Source organism: Doryrhamphus excisus, chromosome 8 (genome assembly GCF_030265055.1).
Source record: "Doryrhamphus excisus isolate RoL2022-K1 chromosome 8, RoL_Dexc_1.0, whole genome shotgun sequence".
Taxonomy (NCBI): domain Eukaryota; kingdom Metazoa; phylum Chordata; class Actinopteri; order Syngnathiformes; family Syngnathidae; genus Doryrhamphus; species Doryrhamphus excisus.
In genome coordinates, this window is record NC_080473.1 from 12,184,762 (window position 1) to 12,202,646 (window position 17,885).

The 17,885-nt window shown below is 40.5% G+C and overlaps 3 protein-coding genes across 4 annotated transcripts; 2 read left to right on the forward strand and 1 right to left on the reverse strand.

The window, feature by feature from the left end:
- Positions 1 to 5,704: 5,704 nt before the first annotated feature.
- On the forward strand, positions 5,705 to 12,211 carry zgc:114130 (uncharacterized protein LOC570332 homolog). Its single transcript, XM_058080870.1, has 2 exons — positions 5,705 to 6,027; positions 7,961 to 12,211. Exons 1-2 carry the CDS (start codon positions 5,968 to 5,970, stop codon positions 9,158 to 9,160), a joined length of 1,260 nt encoding a protein of 419 aa, XP_057936853.1. The 5' UTR covers positions 5,705 to 5,967; the 3' UTR covers positions 9,161 to 12,211.
- A 2,176-nt stretch (positions 12,212 to 14,387) lies between these two features.
- Positions 14,388 to 15,961, reverse strand: trappc6bl (trafficking protein particle complex subunit 6B, like). Of its 2 annotated transcripts, none has more exons than XM_058079958.1 (7): positions 15,719 to 15,742; positions 15,488 to 15,585; positions 15,326 to 15,393; positions 15,131 to 15,248; positions 14,971 to 15,054; positions 14,786 to 14,879; positions 14,388 to 14,627 (listed from the first exon to the last, which is right to left on the reverse strand). In XM_058079958.1, exons 2-7 carry the CDS (start codon positions 15,581 to 15,583, stop codon positions 14,596 to 14,598), a joined length of 492 nt encoding a protein of 163 aa, XP_057935941.1. In that variant the 5' UTR covers positions 15,584 to 15,585; positions 15,719 to 15,742; the 3' UTR covers positions 14,388 to 14,595. The 2 variants fall into 2 exon arrangements, with proteins under 2 accessions (XP_057935941.1, XP_057935939.1); XM_058079956.1 differs by lacking the exon at positions 15,719 to 15,742 and adding an exon at positions 15,848 to 15,961 and having other exon boundaries at positions 14,389 to 14,627.
- Positions 15,962 to 16,183: 222 nt separating this feature from the next.
- Positions 16,184 to 17,885, forward strand: bloc1s3 (biogenesis of lysosomal organelles complex-1, subunit 3). Its single transcript, XM_058079955.1, has 5 exons — positions 16,184 to 16,237; positions 16,366 to 16,481; positions 16,580 to 16,766; positions 16,999 to 17,099; positions 17,370 to 17,885. Exons 2-5 carry the CDS (start codon positions 16,368 to 16,370, stop codon positions 17,565 to 17,567), a joined length of 600 nt encoding a protein of 199 aa, XP_057935938.1. The 5' UTR covers positions 16,184 to 16,237; positions 16,366 to 16,367; the 3' UTR covers positions 17,568 to 17,885.

The following is a 17,885-nucleotide window of genomic DNA, read 5'->3' on the forward strand; positions in this document are numbered from 1 at the left end:
AACTAATGCTTTACCTCCCCCCCTCGACCCTCCCCATCTTTAACAGTCCCTCCTCTCCAAAACTTTTCCTCCTTTCTCCATGCTAGTCTCCCTGTGGACATTTGTTACTGTTATCTTGCTTTCAAAGCTTCTTGTAACTTCTCCTTCACTCTCCTTCTCTCTCACCTTCTAATTGAATCCACAGGAGTGAATTCCAGTGAACAGCAGAGAAGGAGAAGGAGGGGATGATGTCAGAGGTCAAAGGTTAGGTTGCAACCTTTGCACAGCCAGTAGACGCCTACTGTGCAGCGTTTGTGGGTGTGTGCATAAGGCTTTGTGCATGTCTGAACAAAAATAAGTAGAAGTCATAGGTGTTGCGTTAATACATTTTTCACGCAGCTGATGTGAGAACTGTGCATTTGTAAATCGTTTAACAAACGCAACGGTTGTTGCAGTGTGGTTACATGAGAACAACTAGTACTGACTACTTTATAAACGCTTCTTGCACAGATGAAAATGCTGTGAAAACGATGCAAGCCACAAAACGCACTGTATGCCACGCCAACAGTTCCAGACACTGACACTTTTAAAGAAACACAACGTGCATTTGTACAGTTAGCATTTTTTTCGGGGGACTATTTGAAAGCATTTTGTATACTTGATTGTTGTTGTTTAGTATTTGACACATACAGCCATCCTTCGTCACAGGCAGGTTTTTGCAGGTTGAATTATCTCACAATAAGCACAAGCAATAATCCTTAATAAAAACACAGTCTACCGTCATGGCTGTAAGCCATCACTTCCTGTCCTTCACTCACTATTCTCCCAGAGGGAACACATTTATAGCATAACACATGAGCATAAGTCTTATTTATGTCTGAAATGGCTTATTTACTCATATTCATTTATTCATTTTCTACCGCTTATCCTCACAAGGGGTGCTGGAGCCTATCCCAGCTGTCTTCGGGCAAGAGGCAGGGTACACCCTGGACTGGTCGCCAGCCAATCACAGGGCACATATAGACAAACAACCATTCACACTCACATTCATACCCATGCAAATTTGGAGACGCCAATTAACCTAGCATGTTTTTTGTTTGTTTGTTTTTTTAATTTGGCAAGAAACCGGAGTACCCGGAGAAAACCCACACACGCACGGGAGAACATGCAAACTCCACACAGAGATGGCCGAGGGTGGGATTGAACGCGCTAACCACTGGATCACCGTGCAACCCATTTACTCATATTATGTCTACTATATTGGGTAATACAAGTGTACAGGTGACTATAGGGGTGTTTGAGGGTGAGATGACAGAGTTGTCATTTTCGCATCTCTGAGTGAACAGGGATCATTTACATGATGTACATGATAGTACATGAAACTTTTAAAGCAAAAAACAGACACAAAAAAAAACCAACACACCCATAGTCTACCTGTAAACCTACCCTGAGACTAATTTCAAATATTTGCTTTTCCTGGTTACAAACCGCATATACAAACCAGAACAAGACCTTAAAAGACGTTAAAGTAAAATACCGTCATATAAACGGCCCCCCTCAGGCCCAGTGGCCCTTTGAAAGCAGCAACGCTCACGCATCGACGGATGGGGCTGGAGGTTCATTATTGAAGGGAAGAGGGGGTGGGGGTTGGAGAAAGGGAAAGGAAAAAAGAAGCAGATGTTCATCAGGTCTACCGACCCCCTTCCCCAAAACCAGCCCCCCACTCCTTCTCCTTATTATGTCACTTGTAATAGTAGCCTCTTATCTCAAGACTCCTTTGTGGGCCTGTAGAAGAATTACTTCACTTCCATTGGGATGAATGTGCAATGGGGGTGTAATGGTACAGCATAAACACAGTGTGTCACATTTGTTTTCAGTACACTAAGGAAACATTAATGAAGTGATTAATGATTCTTATAATAATAATATACTGAAATCTGCAGGTAGGTAATTCTTTAATTCATACAATTCTCAAAAAAATTTAAATATCTCCCTCCTACATGAGATGCTGTCAGGGAAAATCCTTAACACGATTCACTTCATCTTTTTTGTAAACCTGGTGTAAAAAGAAGGCACCCTACTGCCACGGTTTTGTTGAGATCTAAGAGATCAGATCTCTTCTCATTCCAAACAAACGCAGAATCAGCAAGTGCCTCCCAAACAACCTGGTGAATTATTTCACTGCAGCAAAATTAACCAGATAAGGCCGTCAACTGTGTCCTTTTTGCATCTGCTTGATAATTTCAACATCTCCTGCAAAAGTCTTAACAATGCTTTTCATCACTTGCAATCTCTTGATTTCACGACAAAACCTTCCATCCTAGCACTCTCACTCCCATGTGACTCCTCCATATAAGCCATCCTTCCTCCCATTCACATGTGCTATAGGCCCACTGTCAGTATGGGGGTAGAGTCGTGGAAGGCGGGCCATTAGTTTGTTATTTGCTTCTGCAGCTCATTGAGCTCATTGTGCTCCAGAGGTACTCTAGCCCAGCTGGACTCAACAAGACGCAAAACTCCCTTTGAGAATTTCTCCTACTTTATCCCCCCACCCCCATCTTCTCTTCAGATCCATCCTATACTCCCAGTAATCCCAACTTGCCAACCAAATAGCTTGTTTTCAGATAACGTTTGTTTACCTAACCGCATCAGCAGAGGGGCTTGCTTGCTGCCAGGCAATTATGTTGTTGACTTCTTGCTAATTACTTGTTGTTAACAGCGGTGGTCTTAATCTGAGGCTAAAAGCAGAGAAAATAGAATATCTCTAGACTCTGACGTAATTACAGTGGTATGTTCTTGCCAAACTTCATTAGCCAGTGTTCACACTTGCCAGAAAACCACCGTTGCGAGGGTCAAGAACAATAGTTCTGAAGGTGTGAACACGTCCGACTCATGACACACGAGAAAAGTATTCATTGAACAACATATTTATTAGTAATTTTACTTTTCAGTGATGAACTGTAGGACCACACTGAAAAGTTGATATACAATTTACAATTACAACTTCGTCCAGGTTGTGAACCCAACCAATGTTAACACACAAAATTGTGTCTTGCTGGCAAAAATCTATAAAATCAATTGTCAAAATATTATAGGAATAAAGTCATAATCAAAAACTAGCATAAATTAAATAAATATATTCTGAGAAACAATTTTATGAGAATAACGTCAAAATAAGGGGCTGCACGGCGGCCGAGTGGTTAGCGTGCAGACCTCACAGCTAGGCGACCAGGGTTCAATCCCACCCTCGGCCATCTCTGTGCGAAGTTTGCATGTTCTCCCCATGCATGCGTGGGTTTTCTCCGAGTACTCCGGTTTCCTCCCACATTCCAAAAACATGCTAGGTTAATTGGCGACTCCAAATTGTCCATAGGTATGAATGTGAGTGTGAATGGTTGTTTGTCTATATGTGCCCTGTGATTGGCTGGCGACCAGTCCAGGGTGTACCCCGCGTCTCGCCCGAAGACAGCTGGGATAGGCTCCAGCACCCCCGCAACCCTAGTGAGGAAAAGCGGTAGAAAATGAATGAATGAAGGAATAAATTCAAAATATAAACATTAACCTATTTTAACAAGATTTTATGAGAATGAACATGTGTTGGTCTTACATTTTTCAATATGTGGCCCTCAGTGGAAACCGTTTGGGCACCCCTGGCCTACAGTGAATATTATACAATTACATCACTACAATAGTGAGGGTTGGTATATAGGGGTGGGGTGGGGGGGTGCTCTTGTCAAACCTACAAGTACACATATGCTGCTAGGAACACGCAAACATGCTCACACTTAATGAAAGCCATTCTGTTACACCAAAATAAAGTCATTGTCTTCACTGAACTCATCTTTCACTGCAGGCTTCATGTTGTGATCCAGTTTCAAGTGTGCTCAGACTTTCTTGGTATGGGGGTTGGTGCCCTGTTTAAAAACTTCTCAAAATGACATGCAGGCCTACCTTTGTAGACTCAATCTTCAGGATTCAGTAAGTGCATCTAAAATAGGTCTAAAATGTGTATTAGCTCTGCTCTCCACCTCTGTTTCTTCTCTGGTACTTATTCCTAAAGTCTAATGAAAGCCCGAGTTTGGTATATAGTTTGTCTTTGTTTATTTTTGTTTTGACATCCATGACAAATGCTGAGTGTGTGACAAGAGACACACAGACTTGCAGGCCCAGCAGAGTGAAACTCTCGAATAGATATTGTCATGGTTCTTCTCTGCAGCGGAATGTTTCACACTTCTCCATTTACCTTTGAAATCAAAGACCTCGCTCCTCCCTGTCTGTGTCACAGGAATAGGCTGTCTCCAAACTGTCCTTTCAACCCATATGGTTCTGTCTCTCTGTTATCTGCCTGGAAGTGGCAGTGAAATGGCAGTTTTGTCATACAGGCTCAGAATATTAAATATGTTCGGACAATATTAATGTTTTAGCTGTTCGATAAACCACCGACCATGCCTGAACTATATTGTAGAAATGTTTTCCAAAACAACAGGATTACAACAAAAGGATATAAATTTATCTTATCATACACACTTGAACTTTCTCTTTTGCCTTCAAGATATTTTCAATGGGTAAAATACTTTATATACAGTAGGTAAGTGTAATTGTTTGTTACTGATTCAACTGATTTTTTTCTAAATGAAGCATTTTCAAGCAAAAAAACGGCTAAATGTAATACAAATATACAGTAAGGCATTCAAAAGACATATTAAAAGATTCAGACCTAATCGCCGGATTTGAATTGTACTATACAATCATTATATCCCGTGCTCTTCCTGCTTTGAAACATATTCGTCCCGGAGTTATGTTTGTTGTCAGCTAATAAGCAAAGTTTTGCTACTAATGTTAATGTTAATTGCCTGGTGCCCCAAGATTTCCAGGGGCTCCCAAACGTCTCATAAAAAACAGATGTCCAGCATATTATTATATGCTTTTCTGTACTGTTTTAGTTTTAATTCACATGCTTAAAATGATATCAAAATGCATATCTATCATTGCATGCAACGGCGCATGTGGACATTGGCTTTGGAAGATGAGAGTATAACAAACTGATGGGCACACACTCCTGAAGGCAGCAAAGAAGAATGCAGCAATTTTAGGGATGAAGCGGTAAACTATATAACATTTTGGAAAAGCATTGTGATGAGAATTTTAAAGACTTTATCAAGGTCAGGAAATGGGAAAATTGTGTCATAATCTCATTTGTTAGTAGATGATAGGCATTAATACTTAAAATAGTTTTTTTGACGGTGGGGGGAATAAAGATGACAATGTAACTAGCAATTTGAGATGACAGATAACTAACACATTTCAAAAGCAGGGAAAATTACACACTAACCTTTTGTAAAAATGGAAAATAATTTGAAAAATCAGTGCAGTACAGGTATGTAAAGTAGAGAGACTGTTAGCGATCACTGAATGTAGTATCGGCCATCAACACCAGTCATATTACTAGGGCTGGCACAATGTTTATTAAGCTTCATTTGGAATTGTAATACTTTGCTTTAAACCACTATTGGTAAGATACACATATGCATATAGCCAGTGGTGATGTTCTTAATGGTGGAAAAAGTAGTGTAGCTGAATGAGTACATTTAACTGTATGTTTACATTAATAGTGCCTTGGTATTCAAATCAGCATTTTAAGACTTTTTTTTTTCAAACACAGAGTGATGCATGCTGGGTATTATGCTGTTTGGCGCGTGACGTCATCACCAGTAATACACTCGGAAATGGTATGAAATAACGCATCTGTACAATGTATCATTTTCAGTCATAACATGGAAGTGTAACCGTGCCGGACATTGGCTGGAAACAACTTTTTGGACTGGTTAGAGTCGCGGGTGGGAGTCGTGGGAGTGGCCTGCAGCGGTGTCCGGTTCTAAACTCCCACGTGGTGGGCGACTTGAGCTTTACTCACCACCACAAACTTCACTTGTGCTCGACTCATGCAACAGGGTGGGCCGCGGACTGGAGCACACTGACCTCAGCAACATGCCGTCTTACCCACTCGACCAGTTCGCTGGCCTGGATCTGGACAAGATTATGTGCAAGGTAAAAAAAAAAAACACAATATTTGCGTGTCATGTTGTTAGTTCACCTAAACTTCTAACTGTGCTAACGTCATATGTGTGGGTATTTTATCTAGACAGAAAGTTAGCTTGGGCAACATGCTAACGTGTCAAGCTGGTCGCCCATTACGAATAATAAGCTGACATGCCTTCATTCAGATGTAAATATCTAACTTTAACACACCGCTAAACTCCACTTTAGCGTCATTGTAAAGCAACAGAACTACAGCCAGATGTTCATTAATAATCGTGTTTTCAAGTTAACATGCTAAAACTTGATCACGTGGGCGAAGGGTATAACTTTCTAAGTCGGCTTAACTTTACCTTGAATCACTATTTCTCTTCTTTGCCGGTGCAGGGTGCGATAATAAAGTAATCATGTGGTTGTAAAAGAACGATTTAGAAGTGTTGACAGCGTTGGTGTCTGTATGAGAAATTGGGTAGTCAGCTGATTTATGTGCAAATCCCTTCAGGAGTGAGCAAATGAGTTGAGTGCCTTAGCTCAAATTGAACACTCAATGAAGCAAACATCCACTCTGTGCTAACATGCTACAGTGGCACTTTTTCAACCCCCATTGTGGATTACATTTCAATAGATGGTCAGTTGGCAATGTTATTGTTTTATTGCCTGAATGCAAATTACAAGTTTTTAGAAACTGCAAACACAATGGAATATGGTTAGTGTCTAACTCTAATCACAATGTACATGAACTGAATACATTTTTCGCCACACAAAATAATGTCAATCCACTGCATCACCCATCTATGATGTCATCAGCGGTTGACTCTGAAATACCAACACAAAGCACATTTTTATAGTTTAACGGTTACATTTTTACATGCATAAAACACTTAAGCATGAAATGCATATATACATATAATTAATGAAAGGGATAATTAACATTTATGGTTACTTTTACCTTCATTGAAGATGTGATTTTTGACTGCTCCCATAGACAGACATGATGTGGCAGTGAGATCAACCACCACCATCTTCCTGTTTTGCCATGGCTTATTTCTGAGGTATCTCTTGAATTCAGTATTATAGTGTTTTTCAGCAAATAACCCAAAATGGAGCAAAAGAATAATCATTTGGACAAAGGTGAGAAACACTATTGAATTCAAGAGTGTGTATAACAGGAAGGTGGTGATTCATGCGGGTGGCGGGAGTCAAGTGGCAACCATCTTTGAGGCACATTACCGCATCTAGCATGTTGGTGTGTAGCCCTTTGTTACAAACATGATTCGGCAACTGGATCGGCCCGATCTCGTGGTGGAAGCCGATGATATCAGATTTTCAAAAATACAGCTGATTGGCCATCGATCCTGAAGATTGTATCGGGACATCCCTAATGGTGATGTTGATCTCGCTACCACATCATGTCTTTGGGAAGAGTCATGTCTTCAAAGAAGGTAGAAGTAACCTTAAATGTTCATTTGTTTTTCATTTGTCATTTATATGCATTTAGAATTGTTTTAACAGGAGTTGCTAACAAGGAAGGGCATATTTGAGAACTACATTAGGAACACAGTTTGAGTGGTGCAGTGTTATTACTAACACAACAAGACGAGCAGAATATTGTACTCTAACTGCAAAATGCACTCAAACCAAATGTATGTTTACAGAAAAATGCTCTTTACATTGGAGTGGACACACGCTGAGGTTCCACTGTAAAAATGTACAATGATGGTTGCAACTGTGCTTCCCTCATATTTTGCAGCCTTATTCGGAAATATGTCTTTTGTATTTCTTTTTTTTTTGTTTTTTTTTTTTGTCCCGTCCAGCCATTGGGGCAGATAGTATTGTTGATCTAAATGCCCTTACATGCTAAACAGACTGTCACCAATTAATGTCTTTTGTATTTCAAGGGAGATACTTTTTATGACACTGGGGCCATTTTTCTGTCTTTGTGCAGCAATTGTTGAGCCTTGATCTGAAGGATCCGGACAATCAGCTGTCATCGCTCAGCAGAGCAATGAAGACACCAGGCTTCATCAGTCCGCAATGTAGCTGTGACACATCACTCTCCCTCAGCAGCCTTTCCTGCCTCGACACCGGCACCCCAGACAATGTCTTTCTGTCCTCCAACATGTGGGGGCAGCAGCCAGAGAACCATAAACCTTCCCATCCTTCCAGCCAATGGCGTAAGCAAGGCTTTCTGTCTCAGCGCTCGGTCAGCATGGTGGAAACCGGCAGTACCGCAGCAGCAAGTCTAGGCTGGCCTGGCGCAGACATGATGACGATGATGATGAAGAACGGCCAGGAAAGCACCAGCCATACTGCACTGAACCCCAGCATGTCTTCATCCACCCCCTCTGTTTCCTCCGCCTCATCCCGCTACAAGACAGAACTGTGTCGCTCTTTTACAGAGAGCGGTATGTGCAAGTATGGAGGGAAGTGCCAGTTTGCCCACGGGCCCGACGAGCTGCGTGATCTTAGCAGACATCCGAAGTACAAGACAGAGCCATGCCGCACCTTCCACACCATCGGCTTCTGCCCCTACGGGATCCGCTGCCACTTTGTCCACAACAACGAGGAGGAAAAAAATCACCTCTCCCACTCCTCTTCCTGTTTCTCCTCCAGCTTTGCCTCCCAGTCCCTTCCCTCTTCACGCTCCAACAGAATCCCTCTTATCAAACAGAGCATCAGCTTTGCTGGGTTTCCTTCTACTCCACAGCATGCCATTGCTCCTCCTCTTCCTCCCTCCGCCTCTTTCACACGTGCTCAGTCTGCATCTCCTCCTTGTGCCGACATTACTGACCTCCTCTCTCAAGTCTTCTTGGAGATGGAACCTACTACTCTGGAGGCCTCTCCTGCCCCACAGTACCAGCCCCCCGCTGCCGCAGATCCACGCTCGCGCTTCCTGCCGTCCCCAGACTCGGGTTGTTCTCCGTCTGGTCCATCTCCATCCTTGTCTCCGTCCCTGAGACAGAGCCCCAGTGCCTCAACGCTCTTCTCGCAATCTCTTGGCACACGATCCCCGTCTTACACCTCTCTGTCGGACCAGGACCAGGACGGGGGAAGCTCGGCCAGCCCGCTTAGTGGATTGGATTCCTGCGGTGGCAACAATGAAGGAAAACGCCTCGCTGTCTTCAGTCAGCTCTCAGTTCCTTAGGACACAGCTGAGTCGTGCCATTTAGGCGTACCATAGACACACTGATTCTCTACCGACTTCCATATAAATACAGCAGACACGTCATGATCATACACACATAGCAACAGATACTCACTTTTTTAGGTTCCCCTATCAGGTTGACAAATTCATTCTCCGTGGGTTAGAAGTTCTACGATTCTCACTTCACCACTCTTGTGAGATGAGTCAAAGCCGACAATGTTCAGCTTTCTAGTCGGGCACATTAAGCATGGCGGGATCAGGACCATCGTGTGGCCTAACATTTTAGGAAGTGCCTTGCAGTATTGTTTTATAAGCTACGTTTCCTTCCTAACAGTGTGAGGTTTTGTTGAGGTTAAGGCCTTCAGGTGGTAGGCTTTAAAAAATGTTTTTAAACCACTTCAGAAGTACCTGAAGTGTTACTGTGCAGGTAATGTTGAAAGCTTTTCTATTTTGTTCCAGAAAGGTATGAGGGGGTGCATTTTTTTTCATTTTTTTCTCCCTCTTCACCAGTCAAGAGTTGCACATCTGTCTTGGTTAATGACAAAACAATCACACGGAAAATACTAAACATCAGTCTCATTTTAAAAATGACCTCTGAAATCGGATCGTATATCCATGTTGGATGCTGTAATTTTCACAATGTACTAATAATAGAAATTCAGATTGCGTTGATTCAGTAAGACAGAACAGTCCAACTAGTTTGCATCTTGTTTAATCGGTTAAGATCAAAAAGGAGCTTTTGACTTGAAGTGATCGCTCAAACATTCCAACATTTGGGATTTTGTCTTTCCAGCAGCCACTGTTCTTTTGACGAGCATGTCCCATAACTTTGTCTCATTCAGTATTGACCCTCTTTGTTCCGGTGTTGTAACTATTGCGCAGCGTTTGTTGCCTCACTTGAGACACATCAAGCGCACTGTAGCTTTTTGTATGCTAAGCCTTTTAGAAATGTTATCAGGCTCTGTTTTTGTGTGTTTAATGTATTTTGTTAGATTTGTCTGCTATTTAAAAGGACCTTTTCACCGTGTTTTTGAGGCTTGCTTAGTGTGATAGGTGATAGTCTTTAGTAAATTAATTTCTTTATAATTTATTTTAACATATTTATAGAGGACTTTGAGTTGTTAATGCTTGTATCAAGTTTAATATATTTGAGTTTATTTTGCATTTTTTGTACTGGAAATAAAGTTGTTTTTTTTTTATTATAACAGTCTTGCTGACCTCATTTAGACTTTCTATGCGGCTTGAGGCTGTGTTTAGGATTAGTATAGTACTAGTAACAGTTTAACCAATGGGCCACAACTACAATATCAAAGATGGTATCAGTTTTGATTTGCCACTAGACAAGAGATATTTGATATTCGCAGTGCTTTACATTAAAATTGGTGAATTATTTTTTTAATAGCAACTTAGAGCAGTGTAATTCTACACCATTGCAAGCTTCAACCACAATAATAAAATTTCATTTTCAACAGTAATTCTCGTCAGGGTTCAGGGTGAACTGCAGCCTATATGGTGAGTTACACCCCTAGCCTGATCACAATCAATTACAGGTATAGAATTTAATACACAAAGTGAAATACTGACCATTATTGTATGTGTATATATAAACAGGTTGCACAGTGGATGAGTGGTTAGTCTGTAGGCCACACAAGAGATTGAGAAGACCTGGGTTTGAATCTCCACTTGGACATCTTTGTGTGGATTTCTCCCTGTGCATTTCTCCCCAGGTACTCCGGTTTCCTCCCACATTCCAAAAACATGCAACATTTGAGCTAATGTGCTTTGTTGATCCACTTTAATGGCACATAAACCAACATTCTATTGTACTCTTGCTTGTGGATGCCTCTTGGGCTACATTGTAGTCGTCTTCAACAACCAATTTCGAAGTTCTTGTGAGTGGCCACACAAATACAAACGTAAAGGAATGTAATCTGAAATGGCCACTTTGCAGCAATGTTTGTTTTTCTTGTCGGGTTGTTTGAGAGTGACAGTATAAAGTCTGTCGGGGACATCTGTGTATTTACGTGTTCAAAGATGTGCAAAACTGAAGAGAAACAAGCACTCCCCAGGCCTGCTGGAGCCAGTGTGACAGCAGGCTGCTATGGAGATCCCATGTGGAGATAAGAAGTCTTTTGTTTGGGAGTTTAATCTTACCAAGCTTGGTCTCCCACCCATTTCCTTTCTCCCTTAACTTGCCACCAAGCCAGTCCAACCCCCCCACCCCCCTACGTCTTCCCTTTCTTTCCTTCAGTGATGTCTCCTTTCACACCGTATACTCAGTAGTTTACAGGGCTTCTGGGAGCCATTGGCTTCATTAGCACAACACTGCTTTAATTATTATTGCCTATTATTGGACTTTATGAATCCCCCGGGCGATGGCGTTTCTTTATACTTTCTTTTTCAAGTATTACACAAACGCACATGCACAAATGTATTCTGTACAAGGGAGAATGCGTTTCATCCATGCTCAGGGATTGGTCCTTCAAGGGTATCTCAAACAGTGATCAACCAAATACTATGCTGTATAATATATAGCTAATTTAGACTATCTGCACGAGAATGAACATTTTATCCAAAGAGCAATAAATACAGTGAAAAATTATATAAATATCTATACCATCTTGTAACCTTTAACATGGGGGGGGGTGCGTGGGAGTGATCTGTTGCTGTAAAGGCATGTGTGTGCGTGTGTGTGCTCAAATGGTGTCTGTGAGCTGTATTGTATCTGATAGACATTCTCCCACACTGTTGCCCTGTGGGGTATAGAATAGACAAGCAGATGGCTGCATTCAGGACCATCACAGGTCAACATATGGCCCATAAAGACAAAGGTTGTGCTTGGGTGTGAGAGTGAGAGTCATTCCCAATATGCCTGAGTGGAGAAGAAGTTGAATGACCAGATAAAAAGCGGAAAGAAGTCATCTCAGGAGCAAGTGTTAAAGAAAAAAAAATGAGGATAAGCACGAACGACATCCTGTGAGTTTAGTCATGGATAACGCAACAATAAAACAATACCAAACAAGGCTCATGGGACCTTAAATCTTTCCTTGATTCTATTGAACTGAAACAAATTAAAGCACACATTTGATTTAAGTATTTAAATCTTGTATTTAGTTATGAATCATTACCTCACTTTGAGAAATTAAGCAAAATATATTCAAATAACAGCTAATTCATTATTCATGTTTCACTAGCAGATACAGTTTTAAAATGAGGCTTAATATAGTACAATACTTAAACAGTTGACAAAAGTCAAACTAAATGAAGTACAAAACCTTTGTTAACTTTACAGGCAATATTTGAAGGAATGCAGTAATACCCTCGACCATCCCATATTTGAATCATGACACCCCTAGGTAGTGTAAAGGTGACTATAGGGGTGTTATTTCATGTCCAGAGGGCACTAAAAATGAAAACAGGTTTTCTTTGCTTTCAATATGAAAATACTTTGTGGAAGTATTTTCTGGACTATAAGTTGCACATTTTTTCATAGGTTGGCTGTTCCTGCAACTTATACTCCAGAGCGTCTTATAAATGACACTGGACACCTTTTCTGTTCATTTTTTGTGTAGCTGAATAACCATTGTGTTAGCATATCTTACACCTATTCAGCCTGTTCTCTATTCTTTTATTGTTAGAACTTGCCTTCCAAGACGATGTAATGTCGGTTTTGGTCAAGTAGCTTATAAAATAAATTACCCGAAAAAATGCAACTTATACTCCAGTGCAATGTGAGGCTATTTTTAAATAAAAAGGCATAAAGATCTTTTGTCCCCTCTTTCAAAAAATATTATTAATATTAAAATATTAGTGAGTAAAAATGCAAACATTTAAAAACAGGGTTTAAAAAGCACAGGGCTTTTATACGTACCGTATATGCAGCATACTGAGCTCAGTAACACTTACCAAGACCAGTAAAGACACATTACTCCAGTAACTGAAATTCCCTAACCAAATATATGCAAAGTAGAGTAAGAAAAATACGCTTTTGGATAAGACCAGGTGGATGAGCAGTTGGTGGACACATGTGTTAATGATAAATTAGTGTCTTCAGGCGATTTGACATTGTCATCTGTACACAGACCTTACGCAAATAAAGCCAAAAAAATGCACAAAAAACTGCCATCTATGCTGGATCGCTCTCGTGTAAACAGCCCCTAAGACATGAGGGAACAGGTACAATCTACTTTTTCCATGTGTTCTGCCTTCCCCCTCTAATTCATACCCTTCTCTGTCTTGCTGTCATGATTTCTCCCTGCCTCCAGCTCCTCCCATCTCTAATAAACTCTTCTTTCGACCTTTCATTTCCCTCCAGCCTCCTGTTGAGGCTCCTAATTCTCTCCTTCCCCAGTGTGTTCTGACTCAAGTCTCACATTCTCCACCCAATTGCTGCAACTTCAACCCTGCCTCTGCCTTGCATACTCCCTCCCTTCCTCCCTAATCCTGCCTTCAGACTTGTTTTCTTACTTTCAGAAAGGATTTGGGTTTTCAGTGGATTGCAGCTAATGGGCTAAAGAGGGAGCACATGCATATTCTGGTTTTCATCAACCCACAATTGCTTTTGACTTTTAAACAATAAGATATGCTTTCCTTAAATGATTTCCATAAAGCTCATAAAGTAAGTAACATGCACATACAATAATAATTTGTTCAAATCTGAATTAGAAAGTAGCCATGGACAATATCAAATAGTAAGTTTGAAGCGTGTGTGAGCATGGCAGAACAGGCAAAGTGTCTATATTGTAATAACAGCCCTATGTGGCCCTCTTGTGGCTAAATAGGAAATTACATTTACTTTGTTATTGCGATTAAAACGTCTGAAACTGAGCCCAGTACTTATAGGAACGATATGATATTATCATCATGAGAGGACGTCTTTTGGTAGAATGGTGTTTTTACTATTTTGATAAAAATCAATCTTTAGTATTAATATTTTGCATTAGTGCATTGCAACCAATTTCGAAGCGAGCTTCAAAATGCAAAAAAATAAATAAACTAAAGCAAGAGATCACAGAGACGACTGCAGGCTAATAACTGGCATCAGTGAAAGAGGGGCGTGAAGATGGAGCTTCAGGTTGTGCAGTGGCATCCATTGGTGACTGATTCAGCCATCACTGCAGAGACTGGGCCCCTCAGCCAAGTGTCGGATTATCTACATACCCAACCACCTGTTATTTTTGTAAATCTTCTGAATATAGTTGGCAATACGTAATAAGACTGCAACTGTCTTTTAGTATTTTGAATTTATTTCCAAATACATCCATGTGACAGACATTTATTATACAATGACAATGTGTGGCTTGGGCTGTTTGGCTCCTACAATTGATTCTTTCTGTTGGTGCGGTAATTAGAGGGAGAGGAGTTACTTTACTGTTTGGGAACATCAGAACTTGACTTGCAAGACAAGGGTGCAAGAACTCCGATGTGGTCCCAGGTCATAATTTTTGGATCACCACTTGAAACTTACCTGCAAATTCAAAGAGAAGTGAAGTGAAACTTTGGTTTAGCGTGAACTAACCTAAACTTTAAAAAGCCTCTACACTGGAACCTCATTTAGCGTGTTTTTTTTAGCCCAGGTCTCCAACCTTCATCACTATTAGAGCTACTTTGACAAAAACTACTTACATGATGGCATGACTGAGACCTCAGCTGTCACCACACTTTCCAGACCAAGATTTGACAAAGCTCCTCTCACCACACCGCATGAAAATGCAAGGTACTGAGACGAAACAGACATATTAACATAAGAATCATTGACAAAAGTTGATGTAAAACAAACAAAAAAACAACAACCGAAGATATGCACCGACCTTGGGTGCTTGATCCAGATACTGTTTTCCATTCGAGAGCTGTGTCAGCATAGCAAATTTATTGTCCTGTAATACATAGGTGCCCTACATTGACAGAGAAAAAGAAGTAAGATAAATCATTCAAAACTGATCACAAATACAACAGCCTGTTTTTTTTCACCTGATGGTTGGTTCTGAGATTGTCCACCTGCCTCCTGAAGACCTTTGTCCAAAAGTCTTTACAAATAAATTTCATTATATCCAACTCATCCTTGAAGCAGGGAGAGTCCCTAGTTAACCTTAAGAGGCAAACACGTTTAAGATAAAAAATTAATTAAAAATATTGGTATCTAATCTATAGATGTGAGCCATTTACCTCTCAATAAGCCCTTGTCCCACTCTGAAGCCCATTCCCTCCAGGACAGAAACACGGGAAGCTCGGTCCTGTATAGAAAGTAATAACAGCATATGGCAAATACTGTGTATCTCCATGCTAGCAAACTGCACATCATGTGAATACCATTTATTATATACGAACCTTATTGTCCGTATCCCCTTTGCTAGATTGGTGATCCCTGTAAACATGTGATACCATCTCCATATGGAGAAACTCAAATAGAGCTTCGTCTGCCATTCCTGACATGGAGGTCAAAAGAAATAAAACACGTAAAATGACAACTGGATAATGCTAAACTCGGTCAAAGCTTATTTTGTCGACAGTCAAGACTGGCAGCAAGCTTAGCTTTGGCTATCTTAGTCATTAGCTCACATTAATTTGCAATTCATTCCACGTTTATTGTGTCGCTTTTCTCCAAATGTGACATTGAATACAACTGACACTAAATAAACCATATAGTTAGGTAAATTAATGAGTATTATGAGCAAAATCAAAACGTACCCGTGTGACGAACTGCGACTACAGACGTAAACAAACACTTCCGGTATTCACTCGTATTCACCGGGGCGCTCCGCGATTTCATTCAAGCACAGTTGGTAAAACAAACCTTTAAAAAAGGTAGAACGCGCGGGTTTCACAGCATAGAAGCAATGCATAAATAAATGTAATATATGTTACGTTTTGCGTCTGTTAGCAGAGAATGGCAAGCGTCTGCCATAGATTTTGAAAAGAATGCCCGCCATTTCGGTGTACGCTGGATTTTTACATCAAGCTTACCCCAGCGTTTTTCCACGTGACGTAAGACACCCTTCTTATTGGTGTTGGGTTAAAAAAAATACTTCCTGTCTTCTCATGTGATCATTCGACTGCAAAACTGTGTTGACATTTTCGGTACCAAGTTTATTTTGTTTTCCCAGCTATTGGCGTTTAATTGCATCAAATGGTCTAATTCTGACATAATCGTTGACATTTGAACTCATGCAAACAGTGTCCTAGGTTAAGGGTTTATGTTTGTGCAGTCATGTCGAACAGGTACCAGATAGTGGTGCAGGGCGAGGCATCCGAGACAGACTCAGATGATGAGGTCTACATCACCTCCCTGTCAGCGCCACAGACTTCCATTGTGGGAGCCAAGGTAGTTTTGTTATATGTTCATGTGTGTATGGTTGTCAGCATAAAAATAAACCTCCATTCCTCTTTCATAAGTCTGACATTGGTTGTTGATGGTCCCAGGTTGCAGGTGAAGCTCCTGAAACTGACAGTGAGGATGATGAAGAGAGGGCGAATCCAGCTTCTGCACCGAGTCGTGAAAAGACTATGATACTAAGAAGAGATCTACCTCCACTAATTGTAGTGAGAGATCACCCTGATATACAGTCAGTAGTGGAAGACAGACCAAGTCCAACACATAGGCCTTTTGGTGAGTAATGCTGGCCATAATTACTACTTAAAACTATTATTGTAATGATAAAACAAGTTAACTTAATATTAAATGTATCAGTTCAGCTTTCTTTTTTTCTGCAGGAAACTACACAAGACAAAAATGTCAAACAGTTAATTAGAACGTACGAAAGTATTAATAATCCATGGACATCAATGTGTCTTTTTTTCCGATACTGCCAGCTGACAGATTCATTGTGTTAAATTCACAGGCGATACATTGCTACAGCAGAAGTTGCAGGAATCTAACAGCCGCCTCTATTCCGATGTGGGACAGATGCTGCGACACGTTTATGGCAGTGCCAGCAAGGAGGTACACCTTGTTATTTTTTGTTCCGTCCTTTCACACAATTGGCCAGAGCGTAATATCACTTGCACAATATAATGAGATCCAGTACAGGATATAACCCTTGTGTTGGAGCACATCAAATACCTTTATTAGAGGTCAAAGTGGTGTTAAATGTTATTATTTACATGACATACTGTGCACAAACTCCATAATGTCATAACTATCACTACAAGCTTTACTGCCATTGTAATCTTATTGAAATAGTCTCATTTTGACTGATTCATGTTCTGAAAGGTGCGCAGTGCAACAGCACAGCTTAACACATCACAGAACACCATCATCAGCGCTTCTCACAGCATCAGACTGATTTTGGATGACCTGAAGGCCATGTCCGAGAAGATTGATATCATCACCAGCTGTCAGATATTACCAGATATTAATATCAATCATTCAGATGAGAATGCGGCTACTTTAATAGAAAGAAATGAATAGCAGTAGATGTTATGGAAGCACAGTGTGGAATTTTTCAGTAAAAATGTTTACAAAGTATCCATGCATGCGAGTCAGATTTTGTTTGTTTGTAAAAGACACAAAAGTATTCCTGTCTTTCATTTGATTAAATATAGTATATATTTAACAGTCAATGTACTTTTGTTCCATCTATTTTTCCATCTATTCTTGTGGAATAAATGAACATGGGTGTTTCTTTTCCTGTGATGCCATTGGGAGCATTTCACAAACACGTACAGCAATGTGAAATAAAATTGCCATATTTATTTTAATTATTTTATTCATTAAAATCATGACCAA